The 16773-nt window shown below is 46.6% G+C and overlaps 1 protein-coding gene across 1 annotated transcript in view; it reads left to right on the forward strand.

Moving 5' to 3' along the window:
• Positions 1 to 1554: 1554 nt before the first annotated feature.
• LOC143280299 (proto-oncogene tyrosine-protein kinase Src-like) overlaps positions 1555 to 16773 on the forward strand; it is a 43383-nt gene continuing 28164 nt past the window's right edge. Inside the window, exons 1-2 of the mRNA XM_076584930.1 lie at positions 1555 to 1590; positions 4058 to 4276. Of these exons, the coding sequence (XP_076441045.1) occupies positions 1555 to 1590; positions 4058 to 4276 (255 nt within the window). The remainder of the gene's footprint in view (positions 1591 to 4057; positions 4277 to 16773) is intronic.

A 16773-nucleotide genomic window follows, 5' to 3' on the forward strand; every position in this document is an offset into this window, starting at 1 on the left:
CCTAACTATACTATATTTTCATTTGCTATATATATTAATCGTATCAGACTGTTCATCCAAGTCGTCTCAAGAAAAAATATCATTAAATGGATATTGATTGTTTTTCCCTGTGTGTTGTGATGTTTGATGACACAAAACTACGTTAAGCAACGGACATGACACTCTGAAAATGACATCTTATGTAAGGCTCAAGTTAGCAAGCAGTTTGACACGAATAGATGCAGATTTTCGGTAGGCCTCCAAATATTTTCGATGTTATTCACCCATCTGTTGGAGCGTAGTCTTGGTCAAGTCAATCAGGCGAAGTCCTATTCCGAATAGTTACTCCAGATAAGAGATATCTTGTGTTGATAAATCTCCTCGAAATGCGGGAACAGGTCGTATGATACAGGGTCTACTATGGTCACCAGTAGCGAGGAGAAACCTCTGACCTGACCTTCTATGAAAATTACCGGAACAGGATCTGTTATGGCCAACGCAATAACGATTGCTCCCTGGAACGGCCTTGCCAAAGACAGTCTTCCAAGAAGAACACTTTGAGGGAGTTGAGATGGAGTGGAAAGACAGGAACATAATAGATATATAACAAAAATATATATTCATTAACAATTATTAATGATAATTAAAAACAAAAATCGCTCTAATAAAACAAGTGGCACTCACCAACACTGCACGAATGGACAGGACGAGCCAGTCTGCAGAGACTCAGGGCCTTTTACACACTATAACCTCTGGCCAGTTCGGAGAGATCCTGGCCAGGATACATGTTCTTTTTGTATAATTATACCTTTTGTTCTAATCTTGAGTTTCATTCATTATTTTTATTCATTCATTTACTATTGTTGTAATAATCCGTTTGTCATTTTTGTTTCGTTTATCTATTCATTTATTTTTGTGTTCATATCCCGTTTATTTATCTATTAACGCTCAGTTACTTGATCCTTTTATCATTTTTTGTTCATTCATTTTTTCAAAAGTTCCATATCTTTCTTATTCTGATTATATCGTATTTATCTATCTATATATCTTTCTATCGACAGATCAATCTAAACACGTTTTGTCTGGTGTTTGTCTTTTCTGACTTTTATTTATCTGAATTTTTATGATATTGTTTTAATCCCGCTGCTTGGATGGTTCAGTATCTTCGTCATTCGCCCCACCCTTTGCTGTCCATGTCGCTATGGCACGCAGCAAGGAAGGCCAGATGGCGCGCGGTGTCCACTGGGTGGACCGCCTTCCCCCCTGCCGATGCTTAAACTCCTGCCTTCGTCGTCATGGTAAATGTCCCCACATCTCTCTCGGATAGTGTGTCTAGCACAGCTCAATGCACCAGACAAATGCAGTTACAGCCACAGCAATGCACAACACCAATGGCAGTACCACGGTACAGCACAACACTACACTATACAGCATGGTCACAGCAAATGCACGGCTCACAATGCAGCGTCGGTACCAGGACTCATCATCACTACAACCAATAAAGCATATGAGCTTACAGGTTCTTTAAGGCACTGCACGATGCAGCACCGGTACAGAAAACACTACACAATCAGCATGGCTACAAGCAAAGCACAGCACGACTGCAGCTCGGTACAGCCCAACAACTACACAATTACAGCATGGTACAGCCAAAGCACCAAACCTAACAATTGCAAGCTCCACGGGACCAGAGAAACTACACACCTACCAGCATGGTACAGCAAAGCAACAAACACAATGCTGCAGCGGTACAGCAAACACAACATCAATGCAGTGAGTTCAGGACAGGCACAACACAACACGATGCTCAGTACACATTAGCACAACACAATTGCAGTCACGGCATAGCCACAACATACAACAAAATGCCAGGCGGCCAATCAGAAAAACTCCAACACCAATGCACGTGACTTTTAGCTACAACAAAACACAATGCAGCACGCGAAATATTGCACACGCCAATACGAACACAAATGCTGTCAGTGACCATTTAGCTACAAGACTACAACAGATCTCTGCACTTTTCTCACTCTTAGAACATCCTAACAAGACATTAGATGCCGCCTATGACATTGAGCACATATACCACTATAAAAATATTGCAGTACACATAGCCACAACACCGCAACTACAATGGTCAAGCACGGTCTACAGCCCTATACATACAGAAAACAAACAATGCAGCTACCACATAGTCTCTACACACGCAATCAATGCAGCAGACATTTCGCAAACACAAACAGATTGCACCAGCAAGACATAGTCAACACACATCGAAGAATGCAGCACTCGGCTTAGACCAACACAAAGAATGCAGCACGGCATTAGCACAACACAACAAATGCACAGTACAAAATAGCACAACACAACACAATGCAGCACGGTACAGCACTAAAAACACAACACAATGCAGTACACATAGCACACACAAAACAATGCAGACGGCCATAGTCTACAACACAACACACAATGACAGCACGCGTTACAGACACAACACAACAACTAATTGCTAGCACTGTATCAGCACAACAGAACCACAATGCCAGCACTGTGGCATAGCAACAAACACACACTCATACTGCAGCATCGGTTCAGTGCACACGATAAACATGCAGCTCTACGGTAGCAGCACAACACAAACCTAATGCAGCACGGACAGCACATCACACAACACAATGTCAGCACGGTACAGCACCAACACTACACTAATGCGGGAACGGTCACAGGCAAAACACAACACAAATGCAGCACAGGTAAAGCAGCAAACACAATCATCAATGCAGCTCGGCATAGCCACAACCTCACACCATTGCAGCACAGGTACAGACACAACCCACTAACACAATGCCAGCACACGGCTACGGCACATCCACATCACAATGCAGCAACCGGCCATTAGTGTTCAATCACACACACAATGCAGCACATATAGCACAAACACAGTACGGCACCTCATCAAGCGACATACGACACCACACAGACCCGCAGCACTCAACATCAACACAAACAACACCTCATTCTGAAAACAGCGGACACAACAATACACCCATAAAGAACAAACACAAAGAAAACACGGCTCATCAAACAACGCCAACCAAACATCAACACCAACACAACATCAATACACATCACTACTATACATGGGTACCATTCCACAAGAAAACCTTAAATTTGAGACTTTTCTTGTTGTCCTGTTGGATTACTGAGCAGTGTGTTTGTATCGCAGCTGATGGCATTTTCAAAATAAAATTACTGTAAAACCTTCAGCAACACAATATGCAAGCATCAACCTGACATATCAAATAACAGCAGCTAGACAGCAACTCCATACCCAACTTCGTATTCTTCGTTGTTTGAAAACTGTATTTCTGCGCGACGGGTGTGCAATAGGTCAAGCGTGGTTGTTTAAGCGTTGGATTTTCTATCTGAGGGTCCCGGGTTCGTACAATCTTCCTCGATAACTGGAGTCAGGTGGGTAAGGTTGTGCACAGTGATTTGTCCGATCTCTCTTGAGGCATGCTAGTGCCTGACCTTCTTCTGTGCGAATAAACGCACGCAGAACGGTATTCGATGATGCACGTTAGAGAATATCTTGTAACCATGTCAGAGTATCGGTGGGTTTTGAAAACAAGTACATACCAAGCATTCACCGCCACCCACACAGACACCACGAAAACGGATGTGATCGGCTGCACGTACATGGCAGGGATATAAAAAATTATGACAAAACAGTCAATTAGCACGTAGAATGTTACATGTCTGTACTAGAGTGGCGTTTGTGTGCGTCACTTCAAAAGACCTTGAGTGGACATGACACTGGAATTCTACATGCTGAGCCGCCAATAGTGTACGCCGTCAGTCGCTCTACCCCCGCGATAGGCCAACCTGTTGTGTACAAGGAACCTGTGTTTTGGTAAGTGTTTAGGAGGGTCGGAGGACCACACCCGACCGCGGGTTAGGCGTGCTATAGAATGTATGTTCTCATCTTCATTGTATCCCTCCACATGCCAATCCCCATCACACCACCCACAACAGGACACGTGAGCACCAGGTGAACGGTTTATGTTACTACAAACAGCAACCAACCGCACGCGCTGTTGGTCAAGCTGTGCGGGTGACACGGGATGAAGCATCAACGCACGGGCGGACTGGCCTGGGCCACTCTGGAGCCTCCTCCCTCCTCATCCTTCCTCCCCGCACACCCGCCCTACCTCCTATCTTCTGGCTTACGTGCGGTCATCGGCATGTACTGTGGACCAGCACGCGACACATTGACAACTCGCATGACCGCTTCCAGGTTAGTCTGGGGGAAGGGCACGGTGGGGGGGGGGGACGGGAGGGGGGAGAACTGGTGTGGGTGAAGGGAGGGAGGGAGATTGATTGTTATCTAATCTTTGATCTGAATCTAGTGGTGTTAGTTGGAAGGTTTAAGGCCCGAGCCTTGCTTGAAACCTAGCATTTCATTCTAAATTCCAATTCGTTGTTCTTCATTTTTTTCTGGATCGTATTCTTTTTCTGTTTCTCGTTTTGTTCTTCTAACTACTCGCTCTTCTTCTTCTTTAACTCTGTGTAGATATGTATACACGTGCCACCAACAGAAGAATGTTCACCAGAACTCACCCAGGCCTGTCGGTTTGTGCTTCAAAAGCCTGGGTCACTGCAAATGTCCCACTCTGAAAAATGGTGTCAGTACCATCGTTTTGTTGTGTTGTTTCTTTCTTTGTTTTTTGTTTGTTCGTGGTATATTGTAGTTTGGGGGGTTGTTGGTTGATGTTGTTTTGATTGTTGTTTTTTTTGTTTGTTGTTGTTGGCTTTGTCATCTCTCTGTCATTCTCCGTCTTGCAGTATCTGGGATGAATGTTTCTGCAAGAGACATAACTAATCTCTAGGTACATTAACAAGGGAATAAGGCACAAATTCAATGTTAATCTTACTTTTCTATCATGTTTAAAAGATTAGGGTGCCGGTTAATTTCTTACGCTTGACTCAATCTCATCAAGTCTTTGTTCGTCTCTGACCTGTCGCCAATAAGAAATAAAAAAAACTTCTTTCAAGACTCCCCTTCACTCACTGATGACTCTCATCTGCAGTCTGGAGCTCCGCTGTACAGGACCATGGATAGGGAAGCTCAAGAGACGCTCAAAGGATTCATCAGATCCCTTCTTGTCAGCCTCAGAAACGCAAGGACCAATTAATATAAAATCAAACAACAACAGAACACAACAGAGGAAGTATTTATTATGTATTGTCCCTTATATTCGTTGTGGCATACTCAGGACTAAACGGCTGTGCCAGTCTGGAATAAAAGCTGAGTTTTGTTTGCACATTTCTTCTGTCACAGCTACTGTGTGCGTCCGTGTCAACTGATCGGAATAAGGATAAGCCCGGAACTTCCATTTTGAGAAGTACTTGTGTGCCAGCTCAATCGGTAGCACAAGCAGCACAGACTTGAAGATGTGCACTTTGTAAAATAGAGAGTTACTTCTTCTTGTTGTTTTAATATCTTCGTTAACTTTAGAATTAGTTCTGCATTCTCAGTACCACTCTGTTAAACCACTCCCATCCTCTTATCGTGGGAAAACGAGCTTGTTCTTTATTTTCTGGTCAATTGTATTATTCCCCCTATCCAATCCTCCTTCCTTCCTTCCTTCCCTCTTCTTCTTCTTCTTCTTCTTTTCTTACTTCTTCTTCTTCTTCTCTCGTTCCTCCTCTCTCTCTCCTTCTTCTTCTTCTCATTTCATGCAGCTGTGATTATTTTTATTATCTGTGGTGTTTTCACATACTAAAACAGATAGCGAGGACAGAATAAAGACTACAAACTAGCACAGATCTGTATTAGTGAGTGATATGAAGATGAAATACATATGACTCTCTCTCTCTCTCCTCTCTCTCTCTCTTGTCTCTCTTTCTCTCTCACTCTCTCTCTCTCTCTCTCCGCTCTCTCTCTTTGCTGAGTATTTATGTGTGTGTGTGTATCTTTGTCTCTACCTATCTTCTCACTTATCTCTGTTCTCGATAAAATCTTCCAAAGACATTAATATCCTGTTGATTTTCGTTTATGTTATATTGATGTCGATACCATGCGCAGAGCCTGAATCTCTCTCCTCTCTCTCTCTCACTCTCTCTCTCTCTCCCCTCTTCTTATATATTTATTCTGCAAAAAGGACACCTCACTCCCACAACTCTCACCCTCACTCCACACGTATTCTGTCCTCTTGTAGCGCGAGATGGTCCTAAGGGAGGTGGGGGTATGGGGGAAAGTGCGGGGAACTGGGTGGGGGTGGGGGGTGTCGGTGGAAAAAGGGGTAGCGGGGTGGGCTTTTGGGGAAAGGGGGGAAAGAAACACATCTAACCAGGGCACGTTCACTTGTCAATCTGTCACACTTGTCAACTCTCGAGACAAGAGCGACTCCCCTACTTCCAACCTCCCCTCCACACCCACACACACCCCCAGTCCCCCCCCCCCCCCCCCTCCACACACACACACACACACCTTCCTTTTTCTCTTTGATTCTCTGTCTCTGTCGTTTTTCTTTGTTATCTCCGTATGAGTCTATATTGTGATTATGTTTATGTGTCTCTGTCGCTCTATCTTTGTCGTGTTTGTTTTTGTTTTGTTTTTGTTTTTCTTTTTGTTTGTTTGTTTGTTTTTCCTCTACATGTCCGTTTGATTATATATTGTGTTTCTGTCTCCAAGTCTATGTCTCAGTCTTTTTCTCTCTATGTCTGTATGATTCGGTATTATGTCTCTGCCTCTGTATCTGTCTCTGTCGTTTTCTCTCCGTGTTCGTATGACTCTATATCATGTCTCTGTCTCTGTCTCTGCGTCCTTGTCTCACTGTTTCTCTATCTCTCCGTCTCCGTCTCTCTCTCTCTCTCTCTCTCTCTCTCTCTCTCTCTATATATATATATATATATATATATAAATATATATATATATATATATGTGTGTGTGTGTGTGTGTGTGTGTCTGTTTGTGTCTGTGACTTTGTGTGTCTGTGTGTATGCGTGTGTGTGTGGGCGGGTGTGGATGTGTGCACGCATGATAATACGGGTGTAGCTCTAACAAGTATAATAACCATAAGCCATACACATATATACATATATTTTGAACAGAAGGCTTTGACATAAAGAGAGGAAAACATGAATGACAAGCAGGGATTTGAGTAGGGTTCAGTTATGTAGATAATACTTTCACTTTGTGTTCTTTAGCTCAGAAATGTATTATGAAGAACATTTAATCATATGTTCTCTTTGTGGGATTTATAAAGGCTATTGACTCCGCGAATAAGAATGTATTGTAGAATGTTATAAGTAAAGCTGGTACTGATGGAAAGTTGAACTAGGTACTTGGATAAATCAGCCCTGGTATACGTGCACCGGGCAAAAAAAGGTAACGTTTACCCTGACTTTCATAACTGTCCCCGTCGCGTCAAACAAGAAGTAGAAGAAGATGATGATGATGACCACGACGACGATGATGATGATGGTGATAATGATGACGAAGACGACGACGACGACGACGACGACGACGATGATGAAGATGATGAAGAAGAAAATGAATAAGGAGAAGAAGAGAAAAATGAAGAGCACGGGGAAGATCATTCTCACGTTTTCGGAAATGTTTGGAGGTTGGGGGGAAGAGGTTCTTCTCCAAGAATGATTAAAACATTGATAGGCCAAAGTTTGAATAGTCATGTGGGTATAGCAAAATTCAGCAACAGAGTCGGAGATGAAAAACGATGGGGCTGGGGGGTCGGGGGGTGGGGGTCAAAAAGAAAACCAACCACAGACGCAGTATCGGGTTTTAAGTGGCGGGTTTATGACAATCCAGAAATGAGCCCTGATGGGCCACAAATGATGAAGAGTGACTGGCCCTGACTGCCAGGTGTCCTTGACTGATGGTAGATATCACAGCGCTCTGAACACCCCACCACCACCACCACCACTCCCCAGGTCAGCAGTTTGAACTGATCATCAGGATCAGGTCCCAGTCCTGGTCCCCTGTCCACCAGTCATTGTCACAGTCCAACGATTGCCAGTCATTATCCAACAATTGTCATTCACGTCCCAACAATCACCATTCACAGTCCAATAATCATCATTCATCGCGCAATAATCACCATTCATAGTCCACCACTACTCTTCCTGCCACCCTTCATTTGTATCATGGGTATTTGTCGGGGGTTAGGGGGTGCACAGGAGGGGTAGTACCTCTAGAGGGGGGGGGGGGGGGGGGGTTGTCACGCTCTTCCGGGAGTGGTTCGTCCTCTGTTGGTCCCCACCGGCACCCAGCTCTCACCTATGGGTCCTAGAAGCTGCTAGCATGCGACAGCGCCCAACCCCCGGGCAACGGCTTTGACAGGCTGGCTAAACTAGGTGAGGGTAGCCGACAGTTCTCAAACCGTCGGTGAGTTAGGGCTTGTCTACCCAAGCATGTGAAGACTGGATCCGGCGGACTCTGCGGAAGAAACCTTCATGGTTCAACGGAGAGGAAGGCGGTTGCAGCAGAGCACTGTGGAGTGCTGAGGGCAGGATGAGGCACATAGGACATCCTGGTCATCCACTGCATCCGTTTCCATCTCCAGTCGTCTTGACCTCGTCTTGCCACTGGATACAGACGGTCTCGGACAAGAGAGTGAGGTCGACGGTGCGCAACTCCTCCTCACTATAAACAAAGTCATCGCGCAAGTCATCAGTCATCCTTCATCTCATACCATCATTTTCCCCAAGCCCTGTGGCGACAGGCGAGCGACGAAGCGACAGATGTGGGTACACTGGCAGTCGTAGCCGCGGACCTACACACAGGCGGCTCAGGCCATAGGGTCGTTTTTCACCGACTGGAGCAGCGGTGGAGATCGACAGCCCCCTGAGCGACTGAGCAGCCCTCTTCAGGACAGCACTCCTTACCTCCATGGCATGAGGAAGGGGCTAGAAAAGGTACCCTAAACATTACCTGCTCCACACCACCCTAGTCAGCATACCGCGGCTGACGGGGACCCTACTCAAGCGGTCGACACACAAAGGAAAGAAAGAAGAAAACAAGGAGCACCCCATTGACCATTGCCACATGGAACGTGCGTACGCTTCTGGACAGAGGCGACTCAGACAGACCACAGAGACGCACAGCACTCATTGCGAGTGAATTAGCCAGGTACAACATCGACATCGCTGCCTTAAGTGAGACCAGACTAGCAGAAGAAGGCGAACTCTGTGAGTAAGGCGCAGGCTACACCTTCTTTTGGAGTGGTCGCGGACCTCAGGAGAGACGTGAGGCTGGAGTTGGCTTTGCAGTGAAGACAACCCTTGTTGGCAAGCTGGCTGGCCCCCGAAAGGAGTGAACGATCGCCTGATGACGATGAAACTCCCTTTATGCAACGGGAAGAAGTTTACCACCATTGTCAGTGCCTACGTGCCCACCATGACCAACCCGGATGAGATCAAGGACAAGTTCTACGAGGACCTGAACGCTGTCATCACCACTGTTCCCAACGCAGACAAGCTCATCATTCTTGGTGACCTTAACGCGAGAGTTGGTTGTGACAGCACCTCCTGGGAAGGCGTGATTGGGAAGCATGGGGTTGGTAACTGTAACAGCAATGGTCAACTACTTCTCCATACATGTGCCGAGCACGACCTTCTTATCACAAACACCGTCTTCTGCCTCCCTACCCGTAACAGGACGTCATGGATGCATCCTCGCTCTGGGCATTGGCATCTCATCAACTTTGTCATTGTCAGGAAGAGGGACAGGCAGGACGTACGAGTCACGAGGGCCATGTGCGGCGCTGAGTGCTGGACAGACCACCGCCTTATCGTCTTCAAACTCATCCCCCGCATCTAGCCCAAGAGACGGCCTCAGGGCATGAAAGCACCCAAACGCCTGAATGTCAGCAAGCTGGAGCTAGGCAACATCAAGCAGAGCTTTGCTGACACCCTGGAGAAACGCCTTGAGTCCACCGTGCTGGACAACCAGAATGTGGAGGCAGCATGGGGCGCACTACATGAGACGGTGTACAACACTGCCATGGAGTGCCTGGGGCCTTCTGCCAGGAAGCACAAAGACTGGTTTGATGAGAACTGCACTGAGATCAAGCAGCTGCTGGAAGATAAACGCCTAGCATACAGAGCCCACATTGAAGATCCCAAGTCACAGTCAAAGAAAGACATACTGAAGAGCGCACGCAGCACCATCCGGCGGAAGCTGCGGCAGATGCAGGATTCCTGGTTGAGCAACAAAGCTGATGAGATCCGGGGCTTTGCAGACAGGAACGACATGAAGAACTTCTATAACGGCCTGAAAGAAGTCTACGGTCCCACCACTTCCGGATTTGCTCCACTCCTCAGTGCTGATGGTTCTACCCTAATCACTGACAAGGACGGGATCCTTGAGAGATGGGCTGAACACTTTGACAGCGTACTGAACCGCCCTTCCACCATCAATGATGAAGCCATCGACCGACTCCCCCAGGTGCCAGTCAGTGAATCGTTGGATGCTATTCTAACTTTGGAGGAGACCCAGAAAACTATCCGTCTGCTATCCAATGGCAAAGCCCCTGGCTCAGACTCCATTCCAGCTGAGGTATGGCGCTGACTGAGAAGCGTCGTCAGCTATTCCAGCTCATCTGGCAGCATGAGGCAGTTCCGCAGGACTTCAAAGACGCTTCCATCATACACCTGTACTGTACAAGCGCAAAGGAAATCGTCAGGACTGTGACAAGCATCGTGGAATATCCCTGCTGTCCGTCGCAGGCAAGACTCTGGCCAGAGTGCTACTCAACCGTCTCATAGCACACCTTGAGCAAGGTCTCCTACCAGAGAGCCAGTGTGGCTTCCGGAAAGAACGCGGGACTATCGACATGGTGTTTGCTGCCAGGCAGCTCCAGGAGAAGTGTCAGGAACAGAACGCCGACCTTTACTCCACGTATGTCGATCTGACCAAGGCCTTCGATACTGTTAGCAGAGATGGCCTTTGGAGAATCATGGCGAAGTACAGATGTCCCAGAAAGTTCATCACCATCATACGGCAACTACACGATGGGCTGCTGGCCCGAGTCCAAGACAACGGAGAGACTTCAGAACCATTCCCTGTCTCCAACGGAGTCAAGCAAGGGTGTGTTCTTGCCCCCACCCTATTCAGTCTCATGTTTTCAGCTATGCTGACAGATGCCTTCAGAGACGGTGACGTAGGCATTGGCATCAGGTACCGCACAGATGGCTCACTCTTCAACCTCAGGAGGCTTCAAGCAAAAACCAGGGTGGGGACAGACACCGTCAACGACTTCCTGTTTGCTGATGACTGCGCTCTCAACGCTGCCTCCGAAGCTGACATGCAACACAGTGTCAACAAGTTCTCTGCTGCCTGTGACAGCTTTGGCCTCACAATCAGCACAAAGAAGACTGAGGTGATGCACCAGCCAGCTCCAGGAAAGCCTTACGTTGAACCAAACATCTTCATCAACGGGCAACGACTGAACGCGGTGGACAAGTTCACATACCTGGGCAGTACACTCTCTCGCACAGTTGTCATCGACGACGAGGTGAATGCCAGACTCGCCAAAGCCAGCGCTGCCTTCGGCAGAGTCCATAAGAACGTTTGGAACCGGAGAGGCATCACCCTGGAGACGAAGCTCGAAAGTATACAAGGCCATAGTTCTCACCACACTGCTCTATGGATGTGAATCATGGATGGTCTACAAACGCCACGCCAAAAAGCTGAACCACTTCCACACCACCAGCCTCAGAAAACTTCTCGGCATAAAGTGGCAAGAGAAGATCCCTGACACAGAGGTGCTCACTCGTGCAAACTTGCCCAGCATCTACACCATCTTGATGCAGGCCCAGCTGCGCTGGGCAGGCCATGTAGTTCGCATGCCAGACCACCGGCTCCCTAAGAAACTGCTGTACGGCGAACTCCAACATGGCAAGCGCTCCCATGGAGGCCAAAAGAAGCCCTTCAAAGACAATCTGAAAGCTTCTCTGAAGGCCTTCAACATCAGCCACGACACGTGGGAGCTGAATGCAATGAACAGACTAAAGTGGTGTTCAGCTGTCCACAAAGGCGCCAAATCCTGTGAGGCCAACAGAATCGCTGCAGCAGAGCAACGCAGACAGGCCAGGAAAAGCAGGGCCAGCAAGTCCCCGACAGCCGCCACCATCCCCTGTCCACACTGCGTCAGAACCTTCCGGGTGCGAATTGGCCTGACCAGTCATCTGCGCACCCACAGAGCCCAACCCACCCACCCCCAGGATGACTAGATGGTCCTCGTCGATCCCGACGGACGAACCACATTTGTCGTGTCAAAAAATCCCCTCAGCATAATCTTCTTTTAGTGCCCGTATCAAAATGTGGTTCTCGTGGGATGATCTTTGGAGTGCCTAATATTTGGTGCACGTTTGATGTCGATTAGTGTACACCACGTTGAATTGTTCTTTCAACTATGGAATCTTTACTGATTGAAAAGTCATCGAGTGGGCAAAACGACGAAAATATTAATCACCGCGTCTACGTTGACTTCACACTAACGTTGTAATGATTGTTGAAATGTCTCTCATTCTTGCTAAGAACTTAAGTCGCCATAATTATTTATTCCATCATTGAAGTTAATTATCACAACATTACTCTCATGTTGAGGATACTTGTAACCCTACAAATATTACCATATTGTTGAGAATAATCCTATATGTGTTACTCAAGTATGCAAAATAATCCCAGAAATGTTACTTTCATGTTGAAGATTGATTCTACAAACATTGCTATTATGTTGAGGATTATCCCAGGTGGATTATCCCATAATTGTTACTTTAACTCTGAAGGAAATCTCAGATGTTTAACTCCAGTGTACAAGATAATCCCAGTAATGATACGCTGGTATTCTGGCATTCAAGATAATCCGAGAAACGCGATTTTTGCTTGAATAAACTTCAAACTGTATCTGCTTATTCTCCTTCAAAAAAAAAGTATTGCTTTACAAATTTTCTTGTAGTAAGCTTAGTTTATATGTCATATTGTTTTTAATCAGTCGTTACCTTCTGCAACCAAAACGCAAACAACAAAAGAAGTTTTGTAACAAAATGCTATCTGTAACAATATCATCTGCACAATGTGAAACTGGGCCATTGTTCCTGACAAAAACAGAGTGCCCAGTCCTCTTGTCAGGATCTGAATCCCAAGGCTCTGTAACAGACACACACACAGGCACACAGACACGCAAAGCACGTACGCACCGCTGCACAGAGAGAGAGGAGAGAGAGAGAGAGAGATGAGACTGGAAGTGACTGAAAGCGAAGCCCACGAGTTCCTGACGCCTGCAGACCGGGCGCTCTGTGTACTGACACCCTCCCCTCCCCTTCCACACCCCTCCCTACATCATCAACCCACCCCCCCCCCCCCCCCCTCTCACCCCACTCCCTGCCCCTCCCCTTTTCATCCTCCTCCCCCGAATCGTGCTCATGGCTGGCCTCCGATCCGGGCGGGCGCCGGCCGGAGACACGAGAGATGGGAAGGCAGTGTAGTGGTATGTGGGAGCACAGTATTGTCATTACATCTTCCCCGCCCCCGCCTTCTCTCTGTCTCTGTCCTCTGCCATCTCTGTCCTCTGTCTCTTGTTCTCGCTCTCTGTATCCGGAAGTTTCGTTCTCTGCCCCTCACAGCTCTGACTCTATCTCTGTCTCTCCGTTTCTCCTCCTCTTTCGGTCTCTTTTCTTTGCTTCTCTGTTGGTTGTGTGTGTGTGTTGTGTGTGTGTGTTGTGTGTTTGCAACAGTGTATATGTCCTGTGCCTCTCTACTTGTTTCATTCTCATTCCACCTCCTGTCTTCCCTCTGGCTTTTTCCCCATTACATTGTCTCATAAAAAATCAAACGTCTGCGTGGCTTGGTGCGGTGTGTGGGTGTCTGTGTGTGTGTGTTGTGTCTGTCTGTATGCCTCTGTGTGTGTGTGTGTGTGTTGTATGTGTGTGTGTGTGTGTGTGTGTCTGTGTGTGTGCGTGTGTGGCTGTGTGTTGTGTTTGTGTTTGTGTCTTTGTGTGTTCATTGATGCATTAATACAGTCTGGTGCTCATGTTATGTGTATGTTTTTATTGAGTGTACTTGATGTGGATCAAAAAGGCTACTTTTTAAAAACTGCATCAAAATCGGGATCGTTATTTTAGTTATCAAAATAGAGAAATCGTGTCTCTTTCGTGGCTGTGTCAGTGCCTGTCTCTTTCCGCCTGTCTGTAAGTCTCTTCTCTGTCTCGCTGTCTCTGTCTCTGATTAGAATTTAGTTTCGTTTCGTTTCGTTCGTTTCTCCTTTCACTACCTCCCGCTCTCTCTATTTCATCTGCTTTTCTGTACTATATATATATATATATATATATATAATATATATATATATATGTGTGTGTCGTGTGTGTGTGTGTGTGTGTTGTGTGTGTGTGTGTGTGTGTGTGTCTGTGTGTGGTGTGTGTGTGTGATAGAGAGGGGGAGAGAGAGGAGACTACATGCGTGCCCGTGCGCATCATGTATAGCACAATTACAGCCGGTCGGGAGAGCGTTTGACCCCTCAATCTGAGGGTCCTGGGTTTCGATACTGGTATCGGCGGCTTCTGATTGGGTAAGGGAGGAGGTTTTTTCCGATCTCCCAGGTCAACACATTTGCAGACCTGCCGGTGCCTGAACCCCGTTCGTATGTGTACACATGCAAGCAGGGTCCAAATACACACGTACAATGCAAATATCCCGAATCCATGTCAGCGTTCGGTAGTATGGTTGAGTTACACGAACATACCCTTGCACACCATGGAAACAAACGAAGTATGGCTGCCCGTTTAAATGGGGAAAAAGGTTGTTGCCCACGAGGTTTTGAAAGGGAGATTGAATGTGCTGATCATTTTTGGTTTTCAGTTTAGTTTCAGGAGGGGTCAAAACATGTGGAAAGATCCACACAATACAGCACATCAGTTTTTTTGTTGTTGTTTGTTTGTTTTTTTGTTTTGGTTTTTTTGGGTTTTTTTTGTTGTTTTTTTACGGAGCGCAGACAGCTCAGCACAGAAAAACCCGGCAGCGGGCCATGGTTGTTTTTTTTTTTGTCTCTCCCGGCGCTTTTCCTTTGTGCTGTGTTTTTTCTGTGTGCAATGAACGTAGATCACAAAGCAGGGTAGAAAAATGGGCCCCGCAGAGACGAGAGAATAGGGGGGGGGGGGGTTGTTGGAAATGGGGGGGGGGGGTGGGGGGGGAGGGAGAGAGCTAGAAAAGGAGGGGTTATGGTCGGGGGATGAGCAGGTGTGGTACCGGGAGAGCCTTTTGTTCCGTGACTGAAATTGAGGGGACATTTTTTTTCCACGATCAGCAGAATGTGGAGGGAAAACATTAAGCACGTCCCTTCCTCTCCCTGGGGGGGTTAAACAGTTCGTGTGTCTGTGATGTGTGGTGCTGGATGGGCCCGGTGGGCATTTACAGAAGTTGTACTTCTGATTTGAAGGACCGCGGCAACTAGATGGTTACAGCAAATTCCACTATAATTTACTCTCTCTTCGCGCGCGCGTATGTTTTTTGTGTGTGTGTGTGTGTGTTTTGTGTGTTTGTGTTGTGTGCGCGCGCGCGCGGCCGCGTGTGTGTGTGTGTGTGTGTGTGTGTGTTGATTTAAGCATACTGACTGACACAGAAAACGAATGATCAGCGTCTAAAGGCAGCTGTTAGTTGGCTCTACCCACGTGGGCATGCTGTCGTGCAAATGACAATTTTTTTGCAAAAGTGCTTAGAATTTATTCTCTGACCTCAGAAATGCACTGTATAAGTGTTAAAATTATTAATTTTATTGCTATTATCATCATTAAGAAGAAGAAGAAGGACCAAACACGACGAAGATCATTCAACAAAAATTTTGGGACGGGGAGCAGAAGTGTTAAAGGTTCCCGAGCTTTTTTTTGGTCATCGGGGCCGTTTCCTACCCTCCCTGTGTTTGGGGTGTATAAGGAGTCGGGGCCCAGTTTTTTCTTCCCTTCCGCCGCTTCAAGATTAACTTCCATTTACAGGTCAGTGAGGTTTTACCCCCATTCATTCCTGGATGGGTGGGGACAAATCGGAGTAGAGTTCCTTTCCCAAGGGACATAAAATCATGTTGAAATGGGGCCTCGAACCCTGATCACTGGTGAACACTGGATCACAAGTCCAACGCCTGATTCTGCCACGGTGACTCCGATACAGGGAGGAAAGGCAGAACTCCCTGGGCTGCCGTTATAGGGGCAAACCGTCACATGGAACAAGCTTCTGCTGTCTGCTTCCACGTGCTCACTTTCACCTTCTTCTTGTCAGCTATTCATATGTCTGTTTTTTTTGTCTGTTTTGTCTGTCTTTCACTATCTATGTGTGTGTGTGTGTGTGGGGCGGTGCGCGCGCGACGAGGGCGCGTGTGCTCCTCCTCTCTCTCACTCTCTCTCTCTCTGTGCCTTTTTATCCTCTTTGTCATGTTTTTTTCTGGAAAATGTTTAGTTTTCTGTAATATTTGTTTTTTGTGTGGAAGCCATTTTCTTTGGAAATGAAACGTTGCGTGTTCACGGAAATGATGTGCAGGATTATCTATTTCATATCGTTTTTTTTCTTCTGGAAATTTTAGTTCAGTTTTGGCAGGCCTTGTGTTTGTAGTTTTTTAAAGAAAAGAAGATTCTCAAAGTAAAATTGCTACTTATGTTGTCATCCTACTAAGTTATTGTCCAAAAATGCTACTTCACGCCATTAATGTTCTAATGGAGAGTAATTTATTTGAAGTTGAAAATGGATCACGTCCTTGCGCTCAGCAAAAGCTGTTCGGATTT

Source organism: Babylonia areolata, chromosome 3, assembly GCF_041734735.1.
Source record: "Babylonia areolata isolate BAREFJ2019XMU chromosome 3, ASM4173473v1, whole genome shotgun sequence".
Classification (NCBI taxonomy): domain Eukaryota; kingdom Metazoa; phylum Mollusca; class Gastropoda; order Neogastropoda; family Buccinidae; genus Babylonia; species Babylonia areolata.